Source organism: Schistosoma mansoni, chromosome W (genome assembly GCF_000237925.1).
Source record: "Schistosoma mansoni strain Puerto Rico chromosome W, complete genome".
Lineage (NCBI taxonomy): Eukaryota > Metazoa > Platyhelminthes > Trematoda > Strigeidida > Schistosomatidae > Schistosoma > Schistosoma mansoni.
In genome coordinates this window covers 49,308,614-49,320,769 of record NC_031502.1, presented here as the reverse complement: position 1 = coordinate 49,320,769, position 12,156 = coordinate 49,308,614, and the positions used below count along the sequence as shown (strand labels likewise).

The 12,156-nt window shown below is 33.4% G+C and overlaps 1 protein-coding gene across 1 annotated transcript in view; it reads right to left on the bottom strand.

The window, feature by feature from the left end:
• Positions 1-7,071: 7,071 nt before the first annotated feature.
• Smp_129790 (putative synaptotagmin) overlaps positions 7,072-12,156 on the bottom strand; it is a gene marked incomplete at both ends in the record, with an annotated part of 44,514 nt that continues 39,429 nt past the window's right edge. Inside the window, one exon of the mRNA XM_018790001.1 lies at positions 7,072-7,349. Within this exon, the coding sequence (XP_018655388.1) occupies positions 7,072-7,349 (278 nt within the window). The remainder of the gene's footprint in view (positions 7,350-12,156) is intronic.

The window sequence follows — 12,156 nt, the reverse complement described above, 5'->3', positions numbered from 1 at the left end:
TAATTCTAGGTGTAGTAAACTAGGGCTTGACCCTTTATGGAAGAGGAGACTCAAACTTGACCTTATCTTCTTTTTCAAAATACTTAACAAACTCTCCTTCACATCCAGTCAGGCGACTCAATATGCTAAAGCCTCACACTACGACATTCGTAACTCCTTGTCTTTAGCGAAACAAACATATTCTAGATCTTCTCTCTATATGAATTACTTTACCTGTAAGTTTTCTAGGCTCTGGAATAATTTACCTCAAACTATATGTATGTTAAACTCTCTCCCATTGTTTGTTCGCTCAATTAATGCCTTTTGCTCCTCTGAAAATTCATTAACTGCTCTAGCGCCTGTAAGTGTATCTTACTCCACAAGTGAGATTATCGGAACTTTAAATGTTTAAATGTTTGCCATCATTGTTTTGTTGTTCCGTGCTCTTTGCTTTTATCTTACTTTCTCTAGTTGTAGATAATTATCAATAACTCGACAAGTTCCCTGGTGTTACATTGGCTTGCCGTGATATATGCCATATATAAACTATTTATCAATTACTAAACCAGCAAACATAAAACTTTCTTATATTTCATGTTTGCTCTCTACATTAAATGTTGATTTTTATAACAATCTGATCATGCCTGTAAACTGGTGTGAATTCTGTAAATATTATTTTCAGAATATATTATTATTATTATATTATACACCGTTCAGATTGATATAATAACGGTTATCGAGACGATCGATTAACGAAGCACGCCACTACAATGGAAATCAATTATTAAAATTATCACTCGTTGGTGTTCACACGATATTTTACTCCATATACTTCAGTCTTTATTCAAAATCATGTTTTAATGCACCAACACTTTGTTATCTTGTTTCTGCAACAAACATCTGTTATAATGCTCCAATTGAACTAAGAAAACGAGTTTGTTGCGTAAAATTAACAATTTTAACAACTTGATCTTGCCTATAAATTGATTTGTCTAATGTAACCTATGGTTGTTAGGAACAAATTAATGATAATAATGATTACTTTGAACTTGTCGGTAAGTCCATGTCATTCAGTTTACTAGTGCTGTGAATTGTTGACTATTGCTACTTTCGACAATTATTAGTACATGAATAAATTCGACCGTCGTAACATAGTAGTCATTACTTTGTAGTGGCCTACTTTTATGACGAGAACGTGGTTGGTATGACGGAAACAATTATTATCATAACCGATTGTACCGGTGATTGTTTTACTGTACTTGTTTGTTTAACTGTACCAAAAACACTTTTCCTTCCGTTGCCTGTGACCTTGCACGAACTCCAGTACTCTTGGCAGTTCCGCCCGTGAACTTTGGCACGTCTCGGTATTACTTAGATACCACGAGACCGCCAACAAATGTATCTCATTGCAACCATCAACAGCTTTTTGATTTTTGGCCTACTGAAAGATCTAAGTCGATAACTGGCACGTAATCTTTCCATAGTGGTGATCACGGTCAATCGCAACTCGACGCCATCTACAACTTGGTTGCAAGGAAACCATGGTGTCAGGGAGTCACATATAAATTAACTGAGGAGTGACGGTTCATATGGCCAGAAGTGAACTAAACCTTACATAAGTAAAGCATATGGACGACTATTAACTTCATTTCGGTTAACAAATAAGCGTTTGCTTTTAATATGCATGACGAACGCTTATATACAAAATATCTGGGTTTCCATTATGAATTGATATGAGCTATATGCAAGAATGCTGCGTAGCCATTCATGAAAAAAACTGATACTTTTCCTCAGGTTCGTGACATTAAAAATAAGTGCACTTCGTTTTCTTGATAATGGTGCTGGATCCTAACCACAAGATTTTGAAGCTAAATCTATAATGACCGTGAGGATTTACATTCAGCATTTAACAATTAAAAGGTGGCAGAGAAAATGTGGAAGCAGAAACATTTAATCAGTATGTCATGGCTTGGCTATGTGTGCGTGGTCACTCTATATATTTTCTTTCTTTTTCAGGTTAAATATGTCGCGGTAAAACCTCTTAAATCAATGGCTATGTAAGTCTTCGACATTTGATGTTGATCGCATTAGTTTTAATGGACCCACCTAGCTGAAGGCGCTCGGTATATCAGATATATCTTCGAACCACTTCGCTTCTGACTTCTGATTTTACTGGGTTGGCACGTTTCGATTATGGGTGTTACTAGTTAAGGTGCTGTCAGACTCCAAACACTTGTGGCATCTTTAAATCTAGCATTCTATCCCCAGCACAAATGCGTTCTTTAGAAGTCATATAAAGCATATGGCTGTTTGCCACGATAGGATGACACAGTATATATAATATTGTAACTTCCACTTAAGATTTTATAGATTAGGTAGTTGCATTATGGCAATTCTAAAATTTTGGATTAGGTTTATTATCTTAGCAGCATCTAAAGTCATTGGTAGACAGAGCTTTACAACTGGGAAAGATAATATATGGTAGTCAAACCGTTATGCATTACTTCCTCAGCCGATAGGATAATTTATAACTTTTTCAAAGGAGTTTCAGCCGAAAACCTTGTAAAATGGCCAGCTTTTTACTATGAGGACCAGCTAACGTTTGACTAAAAGCATCGAGAATCATCAATATAGTATTGCGCTTGGAATATATCGAGCACCAATCACCAATGACATCATGTAAAGTGAGAATTGGCGGACCCGGTGAAGGCCTTTTGTGTGGTCTGGGATTCCATCATAGCCTTCAGTATTGCAATATCCAGATTTTTCTGAAGGGCAGTATGCCAAATACCAACTCCTGGGATACAGATGATGGTGGTTTATGCAGCTTATTCTGTGTTCATTTTACCAGTACTAGATGTGGGAAATATGTTTCCAGCCTTTGTTTTTATTGATGACAGCACTAATAAATAGTTAGACCCGAGTTTTCCATCATGAAATGTGGATCACTGAGGAAATTCAGGTAAATGCTATTGTATACAAAGTGGATAATCTAAAATTCTGGATTAAAATTCACGGAATTAAGCTTGTGACGTTCAGCTTTCGAAAGGCTTGCATTTAGCTAGAAGGGTATCTTGTGTTTTCCGAGAGCTTGAGAAACAGTGGGTAGGAGAAACGGGAAGAGAAAATAACTAAAAAAGTGAGCCAACGTTTCAGTAAGCACATAGAATGCATTTACATTCAATAATCAAAGCGATCTAAAACGCTCAGAAGTAAAGCAAGAGTGAGATTAAGACGAATCGATGACCTTCATAGAGATAAATATCGTTTACTGCTTTTGGTCTACCGATTTTGCAGTTCGATTAAATTCGGTGTTTGTGAAAAACTGTCAAGGAGCCCTTTGTAAAATCCTAATGAAACAAATATCAACTCATAGACTTGAATATACATATTTAGGGCAACGTTAAAAGACAATGTCATATTTTATTTGTTCTGGATGTTTTATTGATTAAATAACAATGTTTCATGAATATTTGTATTTTTGTAAAGTACTTAGTTTTAGGATAAAAATCTACTTTGTTTTTTTCTTTTAGATATAGACTAAACCTAACTCTATCTTCTAGATTTAGCATATAGCTGATATTTTTCAAGGATACAGCTTTGTGATTGATTATACAAATGACAAATTATTACAGTGATTTATGCTTCGTAAAGAATTAAGTTTTTTTTCGGAGAGTTAAACTAATTGATCAGCAGAATATTTAGAGAATAACTAATAATGGGAAAACAATATTTCTGTAATTTCATTGAATACAAAGCTTATACAAGAAAATTACTGTTTTTCAAGTGATCACAGATCATCAGTTCAGGTCCAGTCGAACAGACTATATTAAGTTAACCTCAACATTCTAGATGAATGATGTCAGCTACTTAACAAATGCTTTTTTATCGATCCTAACCACCTCTAAGGTGGTCAATCCAAAAGTTAGGTAGACTTCTCTTCCGTGGTTAGAAACATATTTCTGGAATATAAACATTCTAAACTAAATTAGAAGTAATCTATTGAGATAAGAAAAATAGCTCATAAGATTTAAGATATTAAAAAGGATGGTAGAACGAGTTCACATTTAAAATTGAAATAACTTGTTATACGCAAATTTTAAATCAAGATTATAAGCAGGGTTTTTTTCAAATAAGAAAAGATATTTATTCATTTGGTTATATTGATAATTTAGTCTTCAAGGTAAATTGTTCTGTTTCTGATAGTTTTTGATTGTATCTAACCCTAAAAATAAGATCAATTAGTAACGAAGCATTTTGAGTGTTTCTGTTTTCGACAGGTAAATTAATTTATCTATTATGATACGATCAAATATTTTAACTGCTGTGAAATTCAAATATTCACCAACAATAATACTTTTAAGAACATGATTGTAAACAAATATCATATATATGCTGAATAATAGCAGGCAGCGAAGTTTATGAAGAGAATTTCCTCTTATTTGATGTACCTCTCCATCATAATATTGGTGCTAACAAGAACTCTTGAACTTGATAATATACAAAAAGAGTAACGTTAATTAAATAAACGGAGAGATCTAATTTGATTAACTACGATGAATCTCAAGTCATTCACCTTTGACATGGAAAAACAACATAGGTGTGAAATGTCATTTTGCAAAATAGTTCACAAGTATGTTGATTCTAGTTGTATTTAGAAAAGGTTATCAAACCAAACATCATCGTTCATTATACAAAACTATTTTAAACTCTACATTTATTTCCCTATAATTAGAAAACAGCAAAGTGAAGTAGACCTATCTTTTCAGTTAATTTTTTATCATGATTTTATAACTGATTATAAAACAAATATAAGTTAGTTAATACTATAAAATCTGATAGATTACATGATAACTAGCAGCAGAACTGGGATGTTCTATTAAAAGATGACATATGAACAACAGATCTAAAAGAATAAAGAAATGAATATTTATAGTAAATATGTAATATGATGGGCAAATAAGTGAGCTTGTCTATAGGATCTCGAGAGTATTAGTTTGTAAATAACCTATGAAATTTGAATCCAGTGAACATTTACGTTCAAAACTAATTTCAATTATTCTTATTTTCATAGTTGAAATCATGAGTCAATTGAAGCTAGACCACCATGGAAAACCTGAAAGAACTGGACGGCCGTTTCTTCCTACTATGGGACTCCTCAGCAGTACGCATCCACGATCCCGCACTCTCGAGATTCGAACCTAGGACCTGCCAGTCTCACGCTAGAGCACTTAACCGATAGACCACTGAGCCGGCATCCAACGGTGTTAATGTCTAAATTCAACCAATCCATGATTTTGAGCAATCGTTCACCAATTGTCTTCATTGAGTTGATATCTCTACAACAAACTTGGTTGAACTCCACTGGTCACTGCTTCCCACTAGAACTCAAGGAAATATCTCTTGAATTCAGTCACTAGTGAGCATATGATTATAGATCAGAAGGGGTTAGGTAGAGATTTTTGTGTTAGATATTTTAAGTATGAGTTTTTCATTGTCTGACCAGTTATTCGTTCAGTTACTCGACATCGTACATTCAGACAATTGAGTGCACATACCTCAAAATCCATTATTTTGTTTGTCTTTTATAATATCGTGTAAGAATTGAAGGAAAGGAAAAAAGTTTAAAAAACGAATGACAGTCAAAGAATCCGAATTATGTGTTAATGAAGACAATGTAGACCAAAATGTAAGGGAATTAAGGTTAATGTTACTATAAAATGAGCATCCTATCATATTTAAATTAAAAGTACGTGTCCGAAGCAAAGTTCAAGACAATGGGAATTGTAGTGTGTAACACAACCCTACATCTGATACTTAAGTTAGAAAAAGACATAGCTGGTGATATTCTAAAGCACTGATCTAGAAGATTTATGGGAAGAAAGGTCATTATCGTTAGATTACCCGCCAACTTCTAAACCAAGTCCTTAGAGTATCTCACTAATATGTACCTACGTATTTAATTGTTTTTGTGAAGCTAGTTACGTGATCAAAGAGCCTTTTCCTTACGTCCTCAAGAACATGTACTGGGCTGATTAGGAAAAATGGTTCATTAAAACTATAAGTAATACCAAAATTTCTCATCTGATAAATAGTGAACATCATATCAGTTATATACCAAGTCAAGGATTATTCTCCTAAAGACTCAAGACTATACCTCTTGTATACAGAAGAAAATATGGGGATTAAGCCAAGAGAATCAAATTTATGTACACATTTTCAAAAGAGAGATTCAACCCCTGTGTTTAATCTGATCCACACATTCATAATTCAATTGGTTTTGTTACAGAAATAATATAAAGTTACCTTCAACCCAACCACTTTATTTGTACGTTTACGTTGCTCCTCTCTATTTAATGTTCTTAATTTCATATTCATATTTCTTATTCCACGTAATATTCCACTTAGTTATAAGTCTTATCATAACAACTACTGTAAAGAATTTGTTTTATGATCAAAGAATATTACGCTATCTATCAGAATTTTCTAATGATACATTTTCTAAGTATATTAACTACAATTGACTTGAAATCAACTAATCACTAATTCAGTTACTGTATGTCATTCATTGCAACACTTTACCGATTTAAAGCAATATAGCTCAAGTACTTATCGTATGAATATTATTACTAATATGGATGATTTGGGAAAATTGACAAATTTGTACTTTGGATCACAAACTGGCTTTAACAAGATAAGCATTGAAAATTAGGGGGCACCTGACAGCTGTTTATTCTTAGTATTGTTCTTTTTAACAGTCCCTAATATCAAAAACTGACTGAGGTTAGAGATGTAAGTCAATGGATATTAAATTCAAAGTCTGTTGGTTAGGGATTTTTCTTTAGACCTGAGGGCCATGAGTTCTATCCCTGCCTTGATTGTTTGTGGGCATTGAGAAAGTCCTAGATGTTCGGTTTTTATTGCTTTCGAACAATACTTGATAATAAAAGTTATTTCGGTGACTTAAAGTTAGTTGCTCATCTTACTAAATTATAATTGTCAAAGTTAATTTACATTTAGAAAATAATAACCAGTATTCTCTTCTGAATTGGTTTAATAGTTTATGAACACAAAAAAATAGATTTTTATTATCTAATGAAATTCAATTAAATATCTTAAATATGCACTCAGTGCTGTCATTGCTACACTTGTCCTATGTGATAGACACGCTTGTCGACCTTCGGATAAAAATTGTTCTGAACGTTTTCTACGCTTATAATGTCCATATATATCGGGATCAAAGTTTTCTGGATTCATCTCTTCTGTATCAAATTTATGATAACAACCCCTGATATTTTGCCATGAAATAATTTTCATTAACCAATCGATTTTACAGATTTGCCAAAATCCTGCTAAACCACAAAATCCAACTGAAAATAAACAACAAAGTGAAAACCTTCAGTTAATACTGTTCACCGGAAATTTATTTATCTGTTTAAAGGAGAATTCAATATTTTCGTGTCTGATTGATGAAAGATTGAATCTACTTGTAAACAAACTACCTTGATACAAAACCACTCTATATGAAAGATAATAAAGTCTCCTTTGTTGGTAGTACTTTGTATCTCGTGAGTAAATTCGACAATCATTTACCTTAATTGTTACAAAATCTAGGATTTTATTAAACTTAATACACGAAAGAGAAAATATACACACTACACCTCAGAGTCATTGCTGTGTAATGAAACTATTGTGGTTGTATACCTGATAAAGAGCTTGTAGCAGGTCTGTTATCACGCGCCTACGTGATTTGTTCTAACCTTTGGACAGATAAATTATTCTAGTCTTACTATGGATATAATATCCAACATGTTTGACTTAGCGAATTACTCAAGTGTAATCTTGATCGTGCCCTGATCATATGTATGTACCGGCGCGTATATCTGCATACTTAACTGTATCTATTTTATGCTTATAAAGATTGAATCACATATTACTCATGCAGTTGGCATGCCTACCATATTCGCTTCGCTTCGTTTTCCCCCTTCTCAACTAAATGTCTGTCTGAGTAAACGAGAGTATGAAATAAATCCAACTCAATCTGTATTCGACTTCTTGATATGATGGGATAAAAAACAAAATCGTATTTTGACTCGTGATTTATGGCCAATATTACTTCCGTTTTCAATTCAATATGAGATCACTCAGTGTAATATTTGTTTTACTTGCAGAGTTATATTTTATTCTGTATGACATTAATTTATTTGAGTGTGGTGTCTATTCAAGATACAGTATTCTTTGCATTAAATTAACGTGGACTATGCTTAGCATAGTCTCTATTTTTTATAGATATGATTTCATTCTAATTTATAATCAGAATGGATGCATAATGAGTGTATTTTCGACTAGGATCATCGTCTTGTTTTGGGGATAGTAAATTTTTACTTGAACAAGTTTAAGATTCATGCGAATTGCAGTGGTTCCTCTTTTTTCGAATATAAGTTATAAGCGGCGCGGATACAACACTTTGTATTACTGCCGTCGTTCGAACTGGGTAAGTCTAGGTGTAATATGCAGAATTAAACGGGAGATTTATGTTCATGATATATTCATTTGTTCACCCGAATCGGAGTTAAATTTTGGACTAATACAAGCTAAATTAGTGCTTAAAGTTAGTTAACTATGCTGTATTTCATGTTTTAACACCGATTTCACAAACTCATGCTGTCCTTCACCGCTTATACGTTTAGTCCCCACAACCATATCAACTGCTGTGGTTTACATGTCACCTTTTTTATGAAGTTCGGTAATGTCAGATAAATAAATATATCACGTCTAAGCACACGGATATGAATGACATCCCTAAGTATCTATTCTACGATTAGTAGGCCCGTTTACAATTTAACAAGTCCATCGTCATGTAGCATTAAGCCATCCATCTTAAGTGAGCAAATAACAGTTAAAGTTGATTTGCGATTCTATTCTCGCTCAACTGGTGAAAACAAAGTATTAAGTAAACTTTTTATGTTATCATCCATATTCCATTAAATTTACCACTTAGTTTGTGTGTGAATCATTTACGTACTGTTGAAGATAATGGAATCCATATTCATAGACCTAATCAAAACACTTGAAAGTAGTTTGTACAACCCCTATCTCTTTTTTTGGCCATCAAGATAGGTGTAGCTTATAACTTAACTTTGTTTCACTTCACTCTATTAACCAGTCTAATTTCTTTCATCTTTTTGAGTTCCTACATAATTTCGATATTTGTCTCTTCACTTTCACACAAAAATCGTTAAACTGGCTTCGTTAAAATATTTTGCTTACTTTCTTACTAAATGTTATATAGTCTGGTAACCATTAAGTTTACATGTTTCTAATTTTTGCAAGTAAATACGTTTTTAATAACAATTACCACATCCTCCTTTTAATCACTTGACATTGTTTCCATATTCACTTGTGGAACTATAAAATTATGCAATGCTACTGCTCGATTAGAATCGTTTTATTGTCGTAAGCCATGATGAAAACTAACTGAAAAAAGATATTTTTTCATTAAACATTTAAATGTAAATTTTCTTTCTACTGAAACCCAAACTAGTCATCAATACACGATAACATAAAAACAAACCTTGTTCCATGAACAGATCCCTAAAATCCGTTGGAAAATTTTTACTGGCAATAATTTGAGCTTCAGCTGCAACGTTTGTACATAACTGTTGCAAATATTCTTCAGTATTCATTCTCGGTTGATTGAATTTCAGAAGATAATCCAATGTTTCGCTACAATTACTCTTCGTTACAAGACAAGTGAAAATAAAAAATGATCTTAGTATTCTGTATGAAAAACAAAAACAAACTTTTGAATTAATTCCATATAAGATTAACACAACATGGACTGAGTATAAATCAAGTGATTTTGTCTAAGTCTTGGATGATTGTATGTGAGTAAACAGAGAGGATAAAATAACAAATCTCAATAATCCTGATCCCAACCGTTTGTGAAGTTGTTAACAAGCATCAGTGATGTAAATTAAACTAGAACATGATCAATGTGAACTCATGTTCAACTTTCAATAGTTTTGCAGTCAATATAATTTTCTCTTAAGTTAGAAAATCCACATAAATCAATCAGACTCACACAAATCTATTTATAACAAGTTGGAATTTTTTAAATTTCGTTGAAGATGGTCAGAATTACTGTTTTCTTTAATAAACACAAGTTTCACTGTTCGCTTTCCATTTTTAGCCGAAAGGTCAAAGCTTAAATGTTTGATTCAAGGTATCATGGCTTTCTATAAATATATAATATATGATGAGATGATTACTGTATCCGAAACGTCTCTCAATGTTTATAGAGATTTATAAGATAATAATAATACTGACACTAGTATACATACATGTATGAACACATTCTCACCTGTTTTCCAATCATAAGATAAAATACCTGGTGTGTAAGACCATATTCAGTTTCACTGTAATCAGTAGCTGATTTCCAGCATTGTCTTGAAATTTTACAGATGTCATTACTAAAAATTTGTAAAAAAAAATTAGCAAAAGTTTGAATGTGGTGATTTATGATAGTAAACTACGTGACCGATAACAACTGAATAAGGTGTAGATATTTGCATTCACACAGTTGATAGTGATATGTGAGGTTCAGTTAAATTTTTCTAGTTTTTCATTACCATGATAGATAGCTCTAAGAATGTTTACTAGTTGAGCTGAAACTTCGTGTTCACTAGCAGATTTACGTGATATATCATCTGTTTGGTGAGTTTTTAAAATGGTGATTTTGCTTTATAGGTTGTTTTTCTCTCTGTGGAAATGCATTCTTTTATCTCATATAATTTAAACCAGTGGTAATATTAATGAAAAACCATTTCAGTTTAGAAGAGCAGAGGAACATATAAAGTTTGAATTATATACTTCCATAGTTTACAACTGCGGACTGATCATAATCAAATATTCGTCGAAAATGTGGAAGTACTGAAAAACTATTTCGTCAACAGTGCCCATCTACGGTCGCACCATAAGCCAAACCCAGGACCATTGATCTCATGTCCAAGCCCCTAACCTCTTGACCATTGGTCGAGTATGCAGTGATATACATCTATAACTCCATTCAATTCACGATATTGTGCGACCATGTTTCACTGCCTGCTGTGGGTAACTGTCTCACATCTGGAATATTTGAACCCTACGTAAAGTTATATTTTAGACAAGTTGAAGTTGTTTTTGACAAATCTGAATATTCCAAACAGAATAGCCCATGTGGGCTTGACGGAGTACTAGACATTTCATTATAATTAGTATATTCGAAAATATAAGTAACTTATGGTTCTACAAAACAATGGTGAAATCCCAAAACTAATCAAACCATAAATACTGATTCTAACGAATTCGGATCTACAAAATGTTATTAGCTCTGATTTGAGTTACTGAAAAGCATATACCCCTAGCCTACGGTGTCCGTTATTACTTAGGTAAGTAGTTACTAAGTAGTTATTCGAAATGCTCTCACATGGCCACGCCTATATAGCCTCTGTCAGGGAAGTCCTACTCACTGCCTTCTCGTGGCGGGGGTGTTGTTTACGAAATTAAGAGGACGAAAAGCGAATGTCCGGCGCTTTAACCGGGTTGGTGGACACGGAGGGTTCACCTAGGGGAGTTGGAAAACCCTCATTCCAAACCAGTGGTGTACATGGACTGCAGTATCCTGAAGGAACAAATGGCGTATGAACCAACTGTTGGTCACCGGCTACCATAGGACTGCATCTCCTCACGATGCTCCACTACCTTGTGGACTAGACCTTCAGGTCAAAGGCTCGGGGTGTGGCCCCCTAAGAAAACCACTTGTTTTGATTTGGACACCTTGGCAGTATCACAGCCCTCACACAAATCAAATGAGATTTGTGAGGCGCATATTTATCTGGCGCTTCCTTGTACCAATATTTATGTGTTTAAATAAATAAATAAAGTTACTAATAAAAATATATGTGTAAGATATGTAAGATATGACAATAAATTGACTGACAATAAAGGGCTAGATTATTTACCACACGGCTAAAACGCACTAATTTCCTTTGAAGGATTTATTCACTGAGCACGTGGCTTATAGTGAGTCAAGAGGTTTTCTAATCATTCGAATATCCCAAATATTTAAAATTCAAACATGTTTCTAGTACCTATATCTGTCTTCAAGAAATGTTTAGAAGGTTATTAATAGAGATG